The sequence below is a fragment of the Haemaphysalis longicornis genome, unplaced genomic scaffold (genome assembly GCF_048455015.1).
Source record: "Haemaphysalis longicornis isolate Haplotype H1 unplaced genomic scaffold, Haemaphysalis longicornis Haplotype H1 scaffold_2, whole genome shotgun sequence".
In the NCBI taxonomy this organism is placed as follows: domain Eukaryota; kingdom Metazoa; phylum Arthropoda; class Arachnida; order Ixodida; family Ixodidae; genus Haemaphysalis; species Haemaphysalis longicornis.
In genome coordinates this window covers 286,423,355-286,438,470 of record NW_027526295.1, presented here as the reverse complement: position 1 = coordinate 286,438,470, position 15,116 = coordinate 286,423,355, and the positions used below count along the sequence as shown (strand labels likewise).

Sequence of the window (15,116 nt, the reverse complement as noted above, 5' to 3'; positions counted from 1 at the left end):
AATCTCCTCACGCAAGAATTACAAAAGTCCGCTCGCCATCACCGAAGCTACGCCAGGTGATAAATCGCGCATAATCGTTCCCTCTGAAGTCGAACCCGCCGCGGTGGCTCAGTGGCTAAGGCGTTGCGCTGCTGAGCACGAGGTCGCGGGTTCGATTCCCGGCCGCGGCGGCCGCTTTTTATAATTATGGGGACGAAAAGCAAAAACGCCCGCATGAACGAGATTTCGGCGCACGTTAAAGATCCCCAGGTGGTCAAAAGTAATCCGGAGCCCTCCACTACGGCGCGCCTCATCGCCTGCGTTGCGTCGGCGCGTTAAACCCCACATTCAATCAATTGATGACGCACTAAATTCACGGGAAGCCTTTTGATACCTGCGCGAATTCAGAGGAGGAGGAGGAGGAGGCCATGAGTCGTCTGATCATAAGCGTAAACGCAGGAGATAGCGTGAACGGCGGCACGGAGCAGAATCTTAACACTGGAACAACTGCAGTCCTAGTTTCGTCTCAGTAAATGCCCCTCTAAAAACTTACGGACACTACTGCATTGACGATGCTTTTGCGAATTTACAATTCTCCGAAAGCAAGCGCTCTTTTCGGGGGGCTGACATATAGCACAGGCCGGGGAGTTTTCTCTTGTTATCCGCAACTTGGAGGGGTCTATTTCTCGTCTGGAGCAACAAAAAAATTCTACAGAAATTCAAATAATTATCTACTAATCCGTAGCATTGTTACGCCACCTGTCTTGAGTGTGAGATTTTTCCAGCGAAATTTTTGTTTTTTTCTAAATCCTGTACGACCAATTATCTCCAATTACGCTATTATAACGATTATGCGGGAATCGCGAGAATCAACCAGAGAGAGAGAGAGAGAGAGAGAGAGAGAGAGAGAGAGAGAGAGAGAGAGAGAGAGAGACCAAACGGAAAGGCCGAGAGGTTATCCAGGCTTAGAGCCCGGATTGCCACTCGACACTGGGGAAGGGGTGTGCAGGGAATGAAAGAGAGGGCGGGCAGAAAAGAGGGGAAAAGAGCAGGGCCGCGCACACACTTTAGTCCCTTTGCGGGCACTATTGACCGTGAGCGAGACCACGGGCGGTGGTGCGAAGCCCGCCTCCATGACGTCGGCTTAGGAATTCTCGCATTTGTCGTCTGCTTCACCGGCGCTCGCTCTCCCTGCTGTTGCTTTGCGCGCGGTTGCCTTCTGATTCTTGTCTGCATTAGATTTTGCGTATGTGCAACTTTTTATCCTAATACAAGACTTAAAATCTCATACACTAGCTGAAGGCGTGATTTAAAGCATCGGTTTTGATGCCGCTAAGGAAGATACATTGCCGGCGTCGCACCATTCCTGCGAAGCCGGTCTTGTGCGGAGCGAGAAGAGTCGGAGCTAGGCGTCAGCTCCTGTATCTAGAAATCTTCCGAAGAAAGCGAACATCCAGAATGAAATAACCGACAACAGCGAAAATGCGAGACCAAAACAAATTCCAGGCCTACGGGGCTGTCGGCTTTGGCAGAAGGCATGGCGATTCCCGGCAATCGTGCACAAGGTGAAAGTTTTTGAAACTTGCCGATCGCTCGCAAGTATTGCCAATCACACCCCTTTATGTTGTCGTGGCATGAAAGTATGCCGACATGCAGTATGGGACGCAAAAAATGTATACTTTGAATTCCAAATAACCCCCTGTGTGGATAGGCGCGTGCTGGTTTTATATCAGGATTTTTACCAGTATGCAGGCTTATTGAGCAAAACGAGGCACGTTCACGGTAAAGATGCAGTAACACTACGCTTCTTCAGACCTGGAGGGATATTTCGGTACATTTCCCGCAACCATATCTGCCCAACAATCATATATGCGTTTAATAAAACTACACTCAAGAGTAGGATGCGGAGGGAGAGGAGGAGAAAACTTTATTTAACAGTAACATTTATCTGGTTTGTGTGCGGGCGCCTCAGCCCAGGATAAGATAGTAAGAATAATTTTCTTCAATTCATCTAATGTCATCACGAGTGGGCCAGGATTTGTACTTTACGCCTGAACGGGTTAAGCAACAATGAAGAGCTGCTTGGGCTTATTCATCGGTTTCGATTCGAGTTATACTGAAAACCGACGCGTATATGATCATTGCGTTCGTTAGCGAGTATATGAAGCCTTCAAAACCGTTATCATGTCATAACTGTTCGTGCCGTTATTCAATTCGTTACGATAACGATGGTTACAATAGAAAATCGGGGCACAAAAGTTACCTTCGAGTACTCGACAACGTTGTTTCCGCCGTTTTGCGGTGGCGTAGCAGAAACCTTCTAATTGAATTTTCATGTGAATAAACAACGCACGCTGCGGATATGCCTTTTCTTGTACGCGGCCAAAACGAAATACAATTTCCGAAGAGAGCGTATGCCTTACAGCTCGAATAAAATATCCACACGAACTTCGTGAACCGGCCAAATATCCCCAAGCCTCATAATAAGACGTTTGTGACCGTTCAGGAAAATTAATGCGTTGGGTACAGAATTAGCAATCATCTAATACAAGTCAACAACGACGAAAGAAATAGGAGACAGCCGTTTTATTTCCTGCTGTGCGATGCGCGTGTGCAACCCGATGCTTGGAGCATAGCATTATTCTGTCTTCATAAGAGCATCTCAAAATACTTCAGGTAAGCCTACGCATTTTGAATACTTACCGAGGAGCTCTGAGCACTGATCCTCCTAAATAAGTTTGAAAGGACGAGTTACACACTATCCTCTGAGCGATGCTCTAGAAAAGTTGTTCTCTCTCTCCTCGTGGGTTTCAAACTTGCGTGGGATACAGCTTGGAATTATTCAGAGGTGTCAGAAGCTGGCAAAATAACTGAATTACTGGAAATACGCTTTTTAATGCACGCATCAAAGCGGGCGATTTTTAGCACGGGAACTGCTGCCCCTCACAAGCGGACGACAGAGGCGGGACGGTAGCAGCGGCGAGAGTGTAGCAGACGACAGAGGCGCGAGTCCCTAAGCCGACGTCAGAGCCAGGGGGCGCCGCTCAAACATCTCACCGCCAATAGCCTTTCCGCTAAGCCTGTTTCCTTCATAAAACGCAGAAGGGCTTTTGTTGCCTTCTGCGACGTCGATTTTAAGGGTCGGTGTCCGGGAATAGTCTCTAGTGTGAACGGTTGATTGTCCAATCGGTTGATCTCGGCGGCCAAAACACGTCTTTCTGATGAACACTGCGGGCAACGACAAAGTACATGTTCAATTGTCTCTTCAACCTCGCAGGCGTTGCACTCTGCACTACTGGCCATATACCGATGAGGAAGGAGTAGGCTCTTGTGAAAGCCACTGCAGGGTGTATGAACACAAGTATAGGAAAGAAAAAAACGAAACGCTCGTTCGGTGAATGACGTGGCATTCATTGAGTGTGGCTTTCACCAAGTCGTATAAAACCCGTCCACGATCAATAAAGAGCTACCGAGGCGCTTCGCGACGAAGGATGAAGTGACGTAGGAGAAAGGTGGCGACATTACGAGCCGCGAATGCAGGCAGCGCAGCGGTTTCAGCGGAGAAGGCCCATGGCGACCACCTCACGAAGCACGCCTTTGCCAGCAGCGCTAGTATTCCATAGTAGCCCGTACAGGTCGATCTAAACGTGGTCGAAGGATGTCGCCAGGCATGATAGCGGTTGCAGAGAGACGTTCAACGGAGCAGCTAGGCGGCGATTTGCGGCGCGTCATTGCGTGCAGGAGCTAACGTGCTTCCGAACGAAGTTACACATGCCTCGTTAATAATAAGGCTATGTTCACGCAGCAAGATAAACAGGAGCGCCGACTTCGCTCTCTCCTGCGGTATGGTCACATATTTCTAGGGACCATACCTGCGGGCTCTTAATGTCCATTACTCGCGGAGCGCAATGTAGATGGCGCAGCGAATGGTCCGGCGGTAAGCGGCCGGCGTTCCCCGTGCGCCGGCGTGCGCGTTGGCGGAACGCATTCCGTCGGCTTTTGTCGTCTGCTTCGGCTACGGTAGTTTTGGGCACGGAGTGCTTTGGGCCTGCGTTGGCGCCGCTTCGCGTTCATTGCGCTCCTCCTTCGCACGGCTTGATTAACTTGTTCGACAGCACCTTCTGGGTAACCCGAACCCGAAGGAATTGAGTGGTCGTACGGCACGGCAAAGATGCGTTAAGGATTGGTTTGCAGGGCGGGAAAACAAAATGTAGGACGCACATATAGACATATGGCTGCTATACAAACACTACCTTTTGCGCAGTGCTTGCCGAAAATGTGACTCCGTTTTGAAATTCGTGACCACCAATTCGGTTGTGTTTTAACAGGTTTTACAAAAGGCGAAAAGAGCAACTGGTTCTGATTACTAGCGATTATAAAAGTTGCCTCAGCTTTCTCGCCGTTCTCCAACTTACGTCCAAAACAGAGTGTGCCTAGAACACGGACCGGCACTCACACGCTCATCAGAAAATAACAGAAACGCGATAACATCACCCGCGACCAACGTTTTTAGATTAGGTCAGTTGGCAAAGAGCGCGGCCTTCCAGTACTGCGGCGTGGGCCGGTGCTGTCGCCGACCAGGCGGTGGCGCTGCGGTAGCGTTGAGATCGATCTCGGCGCGTCGTCTGCTACTCCTTGCTTCGAAAGGCGCCGGTGAACGACTACCACACACCTTTAACTTTCTTCCTTGAAATGCAAAATCCAACTTCGCTTTAATCTTACGCTTTAGTGACAAAAGCTTTACATTTTTACCGACTTTATGACAAGAACCAAGCTGTACTTAAGACATTGGAAGAAAAAGAAAGGCGAACAGTACACAGTGCGCTCGCCTTCAGCTGCTTCGCTTTGCAACGGCTGTATTTTTCTTTAGTAATGGGGTTCCTTCTAGCTCAATCATATTTACAGCTTACATGAACACGTCTTAAGCTGCTAGAAACTGCGGAAAAGCCTACAAAATCCTTCAACAAGGTAAAAATTTTGGCTTGTTGATACATATTCAAAGGGGAGAAAAGCAAAACAGCGCGAAGGACGGCACAAGGAAGTTCTTCTTTGGTCCGTCCTTTGCGCTGCTTTGCTGTGTTCGCCTACAAAAATCAGTCACTAGCTTGGAAGCAAGAAAAGATGCCTCGTCATTTCTATTTCTGCTGTGTAAGGAAATGCAGCAAGGAGATTGTTCACAGTATAGTTACAATGCTGTTCACAGAAACAGAGTTGTACAGGAAGCGTTCACAGGTACATTATCTACAGGTATATATTCTCAGGTAGCCAAGGACGACGCAGGTTTCTTTGGAAAACATGTTTATTGGTGCGGACGACTCGTGCACTTATAAGAACTCAGGTTACAGAAGCGGCGACGAAGCAGTCAACAAGGCGACGTGCACACGTGAGTGTTGGCGAATTGGATGCCGACAAAAAAAAGCAAAGAATACACGCACTTTGCTCGAAACGGAGATAACACAGCCGGATAGTAGTACCAAAACACCGAAGCATCGAAACAGAATGAATAGTTCGCGGCATTATTTACAATCACAATGAGACAGAGCTGTACAGGAAGCCTTCACAGATTATTTACAGATACATATTTACAACCACTATGAGACAGAGCTGTACAGGAAGCCGCCACAGGTACATTATTTACAGGGACATATTTACAATCACAATGGCACAGAGCCGTACAGGAAGCTTTTACAGTAGCTTTGCTTTCTTTCTAGCGGACGCGACCTTTTCTGAAGAGCTGAGGCTCTTGCAGACATCTTTTGCAGCAAAGTGCATTCGTAGCACTATGTACAACCGAAGAAGCTCTGCAGTTGTTGTGTCTTTGTGAACTGGGCAGCCAACGCTGGTCACATCACAGTCCCTGAGTGCATCCAAAAGGGTCCAAAAAGTATCAGAGCACAGCCGGTTTCTTTGTAGCTGATCTGAAACTTTGTGTTCGATTCCACGAAACATGCAAAAAAGTTCCCATGACGGCAACTTGAGGCTTCCTTCCTTAAAGGATCTCTCCAAAGTGAGAAAAGCCTCTGGAACCTCTGCATTTTCTGACTGGATGCTGCGTATACAATCAGAACATTTCTCGTGCTTGAGAAAAGAATGCACCAGATAGCCACACAGGTAGTAGATGACACAGTCCTGTGCTGTCGGTGTGGAATATCCGTGGTCAGGTGCGGTAAGTGTAGAGTCTTGGGCGGTAGCACAGATCTCCGACAACTTCGCTCCCACAGTCTCTTGGAGGCTCTCATAGGATGACAGCCTGTCCTTCTGTCCCCTTTTCATGCTGTCTGCAACAGTGGCAAGCACAAAAGTGTGTTCTTCCTTCACGTTTCCAGTCACGCAAGTGCTTATTGGTGTATACAGGCTGAGAAGCCTGTAAATGTGTGAGAAGCTGATCAGGGTGGGATGGTCTTCGTCACCACCATAGCTCCTCGTCACACCAAAGAACCTCTGGAAAAAACAGAATGACAAGGTGCTTTCTGTATGAAACAAGCTGCATAAAGATCAAAGTGATGAAAAAAGCATGTTGATTACCTCCAAAGGATCCTGGTTCAGCTTGCCCGTAAGCACAAAACGTGCTCCTTTGGACAGAAGATCTCCTATAAGGTCCCGCACTGACGCAAGTGTAACTCGAAGGGACTCCATTGTCACTTGTGAAGCAAACATCACGGTTCCTTTGGTGACGTGGCTTTCCTCAGTTTCGTTTACGGCATCAAGAAACTTCTTGATGACCTTCAAAATAAACCAGCATATCAATTAATTTAACAATAATGCTCTAAAGGGTAAAATATTATCCTTACCTCAATTTCTTTTGACGAGCTTGTTATTCCAAATTGGGGAAGCTTCACGTTCAGGGCATCGAACACGTTGTTCACCCATTCAGCAGTTCCATGGCCGTCTTGCAGGCCAGGCTCCTTTAACCGCTGGTACACCTTTAGCCCAATGGCAGTGCTCCGGCTGAAAAGCTGCAAAAAACGGATTCGGAAAATTTTCAGCTTTATTCCTTCATAAATAGTCAGTCATACATATAAAAAACTAGTTAGGTACAAAGGACATCGAAATATGGCATTTTTCTTACCTGTACAGCCAGTCTCACATTCATCTTCCGCAGATTGTCTGGGCTTACATGCTCTTTTGTCAATTTTGGTACCACCCTGAGCTGCTGTTTGCCATCTACTTCTTGGAGTTTCCGGTAGTGGTCAAAGTTTACCTTGTGTTGACCGATCTGTAATTTTAATTAGGTTATGAAATGAAAAAAAAGGTGTTCTATTGCAAAAATCACTCCTTCAGAATGGAAATTTAGAAAAAGAACGTAGTCTCATTCACGTACCATGGCATACTTGTGACGCAGAAGATGGTTTCGGATGCACTTTATAATGTGAGGAACATCACAAAGGAAGTACAAGTGCTGATCAGGCGCACAAGGATGTTCGACTTTGTGTTTCGGTGCATCAAGCTTGCCTTTGATTCCAAAACTTGACCACATGGCCTTGTTGGTACTGGCACCATCACTGATTACAGCGACGACAACTGCATTGTGCTTGTACAGCTCCATGATAGCTTCCAAAACAAGCTTTGCAAGCACTCTTCCAGGGGCTGCATGCCTTGTGGCAAAACTTGCTATCGGCTGCACCCAGGAGTGAAACAGCGGCACAAACATGAGCACCAAAGCATGATCGGCTGTTGTCTCAGAGTCCTGGCCATCCCCATAGTCAACGAAGCCGTCAACCTTGTAGGTGCTCTTGTTAAACGAAACCACCTCTCGCACCTTCATCTCGTCCAGTACCAGGGTTCCATAGCATTGAACCCCCGTTTTGCCCTTCATAAAGGCCCCAACACTGGCAAGAGACACCTTGTTGAAGCCGAATTCACAGGGCATTCCTTTCATCATTTGTCTTAGCCTTGTGGTGGTTGGAAGGGGCAGGAGCTTCATCTTAGACATAAGTCTGTAAGCTCTTGGGCTTGAAATTCTTAAGAGAAGACAAGTCATTAGCCATTCATGCTCATAACGCCTTCCCCGTGCAGATTTAGCCTTTGCCACTTTCAATGCTGCCCGAAAGGCAAGCTGCTGCGCTTCGGGAAGATTTGCTAGGGCTTTGTCCACTTCGCTTACTGAAACTTCTGCCAAGCGGCATCTCAGCGTATTCAGTTCTTTTTTCGCTCTTTCGCGGAATACTGTGGCCCTGATGGCTCTTCTCCTCAGGTTTCTCACTTCACATTGAGGCTTCCGTTTTGTGCTTTTTCTTGGGCGTCGCTTCACTCTGTTCTCCAAGTTCTTTTTAGTTTTTTTGCACGGAGGGCACAAGCTTTCGTTCGACAGCACCATGCATTTATTTTTGTGCCACGCACCCTGCTTCTTCATGGCTGTTGTTGCTGATGAAATGCCTGGAAACAGGTCACATTTGCACCCAGTGCAAATATTTAAGGCATCAATGCAGCGAAGAAATGCTGCAACGTTCTTCAGGCTTGTCAGCCGTGAGTGAACATTCCCATTTTCATCGCTGTAGCTGCGCGGTGGGACAAGCACACCTCTTGAGCTAACTTCAACCGACAAGTCTTGCCCCACTACTACAGCCTTCTCAGTCAGCACAATGCCCCCAGACTCTTCAAGCTTATAGAAGATAACCTGGGTGGGTGAAGCCTTCACATTCCAGTATTCAAACGTCGGACATTTGCCGAGTCCCTGCATGAAAGCGAGCCAGGGAACAGTTTCTAACGTGCTGACTTCGGTGCTTTGTACATCATCCATACCGTCACTTGGCTCAGTTTGGTCACACGAAAGCCCATCATTTTGGCAGGACGCAACTTGGGCGGGAACCACTGTCCTCACTTTGGGTGGCTTTCTGGCTGCCTTTGGCGCCTTTGGCTTCGACAGATGGTCTGGCAAGTTAGGGAAAATACGGGGTACCGCGCTCTCCCTCAGGGTCCACCTACCTCGCGGTATCCTTACGGTTTGACCGTTCACGACATGTTCGTAGCTGCTCACAATGTCTGCAGGTTCGAAATGAATGTCACAAACGTATGTTTTTGACGTCACCTTGAAGTTTTTCCGTGGAATTGTGTTTTCCCACGCCTTCAATACGTCGGGATCCTTCGGCGGCTTGAAGAAATGTCGCTGCACGGACCCTGCCGCTGTCGAAGCATACCCCGAACGGCAGCCCGGCGCGCTGCACGTCGGCATGTCAACAAACCGCGCCGGCGCTTCACGGATCCAGTAAAATGCGTATGCACAACCACATCACAGAGTTCACAGGTTAATACAGACGGGACGAAGACGCGAGCACCAACAGCACAGAAAAAACACACGGCCTGCGCGAGCCTCGCCTGGCCTCGCTCCTCAAACTAGATCTCAAAGCTACGCCAGCGCCACCATCGGAATGGCGACAAAATGGTGCCGCCTCTTGAGGCGCAGTTTGCAAACTGACCCTAATCTAAAAACGTTGCCCGCGACTGCCCGCGACGTAGCAATCTGCTCAAGATCGAGGTCCTGACAGTGCGGTCTTTTCACAAGCCTTCATTTCGCGATATTTGAATTCGTCCGGACCCTATATCTCTGTGGTGATGACTCGCCAAACGAAAAGGTTTGACGAGCCGGTTGTTTTGCTGGTCAGCCGCTTAAAGAAACAAAAAACGCCGGGAACCCTCGTAGGCCCAAAATTGCAGCCATACAAATCACAGCATTTTATTTGGAGTCCACGGCGTTATCGACAAGATAACACGACCGTAGAGCGACAGTGAACATCGGGCGGTAAGTTGCGGCATGAGTTACAATGAAGACTGCGTTTGATATTCTTTGGTTCATTATCAAGCTGACAGTGTTTTTGTATACTTGATACAACAGGGCAGCCGTCCAATTCAATCATTGGCACAGAAATGTCTCATTGCCGTTTGCCGATGGAGACTCCGGGCGACCCTTGTAAGCATTGTTCGTGCGCAGAAGCGGCATAAATAATTAAGCAGGCGGTCGGAGAGCGGGCCAACAACAGAGGGTAATTTTTGCGCTGCGTCGGTTTGTCGTAAGCAGAATCACGCTAGACTGCATGTTGTGGCGTTTCATATTACTCTTGCTCATTTATTGGTGATTCTAAAGTCATCGTCGTTCAGTTGCGTCTTACATCTGTTGGGCTAGTACAATATTCTTAGCGGGTCTTCATAATGTCAGAATAAACGCCCCCCGATAGGGAATAAGCGATCGCCATGTATGCGGTGGCGTGCGATTATCTGCGCCGTCTATTCCGGCTGCGCACGGGTGTTTAAATTCCGCGCGTGCAGGCATTCCTTCTGCATAGTAGGACAGGCATACGACAGGCGTCGTTGCGAAAGAAACGACGCCTCTGGGGAGAGCGAAGAAGGGAAGAGCCATGTACAGAGGCACAGCGACGAGAGGGCAAACGAAGGAGGAAGAGAGCAAAGGGAAAGCTGGGCGGCCGGCGGCGCGTGGACATTATCGGCCCGAGCAAAAGAATTTTTCTGGGCCACAGTCGGCGCTCCTCTTTATATCTTGCTCCGTGGTTCATAGTACCGACGCAAAAGCCATATCGTCATCTATGGACGTAAAAAAACGGCGTGTCCCGCAGTTCGGTTGTCTGAGGCGTGAAATGACGCCATTCTTTAAATTACGACAGTTGCGGCAACAGTCTGAACCCGGCCTAACACAGCCGCAGCCGTCTTTGGCACACCAGCACCGACGTAACTGCGATCAGTATGAAAGGCGGTGCATTACATTAAGGGCGTGGGATAAGTAGCAGCCACTTGCGATCCGCGCTAGAACTAGTTGAGACAATCGCTCGTCACGCAGTGATGGGCTGCTTGAGAAGCTTGTCGCAGTGTCTTAGATGCAGCGGTAGCTGACGCACGAGAAAGGAAGCCGGTGATTGAAGCAATCCACGGGTCCTTGCGCTGCTCAGCATACACGTTGGTAACACTAGGACAACACGAGCTGCGGTCAGTTGTGGCAAGTTGAGACACACCAGCCGGCATTGTAGAGCGGGACACAGCGTCAGCGTCGGAGTGATTGCGGCCGAAACGACAAACAACGTGGATGTCATATTCTTGTAACCGAAGAGCCCACAGATTAAGCCGATCCGAGGGATCTTTGAGGGAGGTCAATCAACGGAGTGCGGAGTGGTCGGTGACCACGTCATATGGACGGGCACACAAGCATTGGCGGTGAGCGCGACCATGGGCGGCGCTGCGAAGCGTTCCTTCGTGACGTCGGCTTAGGGATTCTCGCATTTGTCGTCTGCTTCACTCGAGCTCGCTCTCCCTGCTGTTTCTTTGCGCTCGGTTAACGTGTGGTGCTTGTCCGCCACAGATTTTGCGTGTGCGCAACTTTTTATCATAATAATAGACTTAAAATCGCATACACTAGGTCAAGGCATGAGTTAAAGTACGGTTATTGATACCGCTCCGGAAGAAGCATTGCAGGCGTCGCCCCATTCCTTGCGAAGCCGGTCCTCTGCGGAGCGCGAAGAGTGGGAGCCAGGCGTCAGCTTTTGTATTTAGTAACCTTTCGCAAAAAGGGAACAGCCAGCTGCTACTTACCGACATCAGCGAAAATACAAGACCAAAACATATTACAGACCTTCGGCGCTGTCATCTTTGCAGAAGGCAGTGCGATTCCGAGTAATCATATGTAAAGTAAAACAGTTTTTCCAACCTTGCCGAACCCTCGAAAGTATTGTATCACATCACTTTGCGTTGTCATGGCATGAAAGTGTGCCGACATGCACTATTCATTCTGAGGGAGCAGCGCAAACTAGACAGGACAAAGGGTAGGGGACAACAAGAGCGCTTACTAACAACTGAAGTTTTTATTAGAAATTGGAAGAACATATAAAGAAGCCTGCGTACTAACACACCGTGACATAGGCCACTCGCACAACACTCTTGCTCACACTGACAGTTGTAGCTCATGCGCGGTCAAGGTAATCAACTTCACAATCCAGCAAGCAGGGAACTAATGCAGTCATCACCATTCTTTTTGATAAAGAAGGCTTCGGATATCTCCCTTGTGCGCGCGTCTTTGTGTGAAAACAAAATACTTGTCCCGTTAAGTTTCGGATAACATCCATGCTTAGAACAATGTGACGAGAGCTGGGACGAAGGCTTGCCCTTTACATCGGAAGGCTTGCCCTTTACATCGGAAGGTTTGCCCTTTACAGAGTTGCGATGCTCCCGCAGACGTTTATTTATGCATCTGCCCGTCTGTCCAATGTATATCTAATCGCACGACAAGGGAATGCAGTACACGACGTTACTTCTGCACTCAACAAACTGTGATCGGTGATTTACGCCACACCCTTTTTGCACAGCCTTACTTTTTCTTTCCGCCTTCTTGTCAATTGCGGGACAAAGATTTTCTAGCTTATTTTTGGCGGAGAAAACAATGTCAACATTAAATCTCCCGGCTATCTTTTTAACCCTGTGCGAAAGAGCGTGAATGTACGGAATAACAGCAAACCGCTGGGGCTGATCCTTTGACTGAGTGCACCTTCCAGAATTTTTCAGTTTTGAAAGCACCTTCCTAGCAGTACATTCAATAAAATGATCCGGGAAACCAGCCTGCCTTAGTCTATTAACCTGGGACGCAAAACTGGCACCCATACTGTGCACACATGACTTCGTTATGGACGAGTTCAGGCTGTTTATAGCTATTCCCAATTTTACCACCTTGGAGTGGCAAGAAGAAAAACATAATAAAGGTTTTTTTGACCTAGGCAGGTAAGTCCAACACACGTGCTTATCCTGGAACAAGAGTGACAAGTCTAAAAACTGAATGACGCCTTCTTTGGAACTGAACCTACAACCCACTGTATGTATAGGCGCGTGCTGGTTTTATACCAGGCTTCTAACCAGTATGGAAGTTTATTGAGCAAAAGAGTCACGTCTACGGTAAAGATACAGTAACACTATGTTTGTCCAGACCTGGAGGGAATATTTCGGCACATATCCGACAGCCATATCTTCCGAATACTCAATATGGGTTATAGGAAAACTGCACTCAAGAGGAGGAGTAGGAAAAGGAGAAAACTATATTTAAGAGTAAAATTAAACTGATTAGTGGGCGGGATCCTCAGTCCAGGACAATCAGTAAGAGTGATTTTCTTCAATTCACAGAATGCCACCTCTAGTAGACCAAGTTTGTTCTTTACGTCTAGAAGTGTTGGAAAACAATAAAGCGCTGCTTGGAAATGTTCATGGGTTTTGATTCTTGTAATATATGCGCTTATACTATTTCTTGCCTTCGTTAGCGAATATATCAAGCCTTCAACACTGTAATCATGTCATAATTGTTCGGGTTGAGGGTCAGTTCGTTATGATAACGAGGGTCCCGAAAGAAATTCGGAGCACAAAAGCCGCCTTCGAGTACTCGACAACGTTGTCTGGGGCGCGATGGCGATGGCGTAGCAGAACCTTCTTATTTTATTTGCACGTGAATAAACAATGCAGGCTGGGGATATCCACCTTCTTGCACCCAGCCATAACGAAAGCCAATTTGTGAAGAAGGGAATGTATGCCATACAGCCAGAAGAAAATATCCACACGATCTTACTGAACCTCCAAATCATCGCCAAAGATACTAATAAGACGTTTTGACGGTGCAGAAAAATAATGCGTAGGGAACAGAAAAAAAAACATTCATCCGACATAAGTCAACAACAACGAAAGAACTAGAAGACATCCGCTTTATTTCCTTCTGTGCGATGTGTGTGTAGGGGCCCGCTGCTTGGTACGTAGCATTAGACTGCTGCGTGTTCATAAGAGCATCTCAAAAATACTCTACGGAAGACTACGGATTTTGAATACTTGTCGTTGATCTCTGAGCGCTGAACTTCGCGATAAGCTAAAAATGACGAGTTACACGCGACCTTCTGGGTGATGCTCAGAGAAAAGTTGTTCTCTCTCACCACGTGTGTTGCGAACTTGTGGGGGACACATCTTGAAATTATTCAGATGTGTGAGAAGCTTGTAAAATAACTTAATTACTAGACATACTCTTTTTCGTGCACTATAGCATAAAAGCCGGTGGCTTCTAGCATAGGCACTGCTGCCCTTCACAAGCGTAGTGTAGCAGACGACAGCGGCGCGAATCCCTAACCCGACGTCAGAGCCAGGGGGCGCCACCCAAACATCTCACCGCCAATAGGCGGAACTGTCACACTGCCCATATTACGGGCTCCTCTTCAGCGACGGAGTAGTTTGATTCTACCTCCTTCAGCGTCCAGCTGGCTTATGCAACAACGTACTCCTCGTAGCCGGACTCCCGCTGGGCGAGCACGGCGCCGAGAACAATACCAAGCATTTATGCGAAGCAAAAAACGACGTTTGCGTTGCTGAAGAGCTTGGTTAGATGAATGGTGGACGCGAAGTTGCGAACAAACCGCCCGAATGGTGAACATAGCCCTATAAAGCTTCGAAGTGCCTTTGGAGTGGTCGATTTCGGGAACTCCGTAACAAGGGCTTATACAGAATTTAGATTTTGGGGGTATCGAAATCCTCCTGGGAGGGGGGGGGAGATGTATAAATCTCTGCTTCACAACAGCACAAATCTTTGTCTCGTCTTGGCGAACGCCGTCCTTCACACCAACATGGCCCAATTTGGCCCTTCTTTAGTCTGGGCTGCAGGGTAGTTGCCTCAAGGCACTCCAAAATGTTCTCTACGACGTCTCAAATCGGAACAGAAAACGACTATTTCGTTCAGTTAGCAAAGGCCCGTTTTCCACTTTATAGACTGTCCACCATTCTTTCTTTCACTTCAACAAATTGGCGCGGCTTGCACTATAGTGGGGCAAGGCTGGAGGCACAGCAGGGCTGGCGGCCCCTGTCCCTCCGTCGGAGACCCGGCGGTTGCACATCGCATGGATTTCCCAACTTCCCGCTGAAAGTTCCCCACGAGTGGCAGTCCCGGACCGTTTTGTACATAGTCTTTGACATCTTTCCCAAAGTGTATCGCGTTAGCACGCGCTAGAAGCCGCGACAACCGGCTTCGCGAACTGGGCGCCTGTGCTCCCAACTTCAGGCCCGAACGCACGTGAACTGGCGAGTAGAAGACCACGCGAGAGATCACGCCACGAACGCTGGGCAGTGTGTTCTCAAAGGTCGAGCTGGCCGACTGCGGGTGCTCCTCACGTGGCGCACGCTTG

General features: G+C 48.4%; 3 protein-coding genes across 3 annotated transcripts in view; 1 reads left to right on the top strand and 2 right to left on the bottom strand.

Moving 5' to 3' along the window:
• Positions 1–15,116, top strand: part of C12.1 (spliceosome-associated protein CWC15) — a 385,811-nt gene that overhangs the window by 112,310 nt on the left and 258,385 nt on the right. The gene's annotated exons all lie outside the window — the stretch shown is intronic.
• Positions 1–15,116, bottom strand: part of LOC144170808 (retinal guanylyl cyclase 1) — a 220,827-nt gene that overhangs the window by 15,287 nt on the left and 190,424 nt on the right. The window lies entirely within an intron of this gene.
• Positions 5,261–9,319, bottom strand: LOC144170810 (uncharacterized). Its single transcript, XM_077700821.1, has 5 exons — positions 7,301–9,319; positions 7,049–7,195; positions 6,771–6,935; positions 6,505–6,702; positions 5,261–6,420 (listed from the first exon to the last, which is right to left on the bottom strand). The coding sequence occupies exons 1-5, from the start codon at positions 9,149–9,151 to the stop codon at positions 5,665–5,667; spliced, it is 3,117 nt and encodes a 1,038-aa protein (XP_077556947.1). The 5' UTR covers positions 9,152–9,319; the 3' UTR covers positions 5,261–5,664.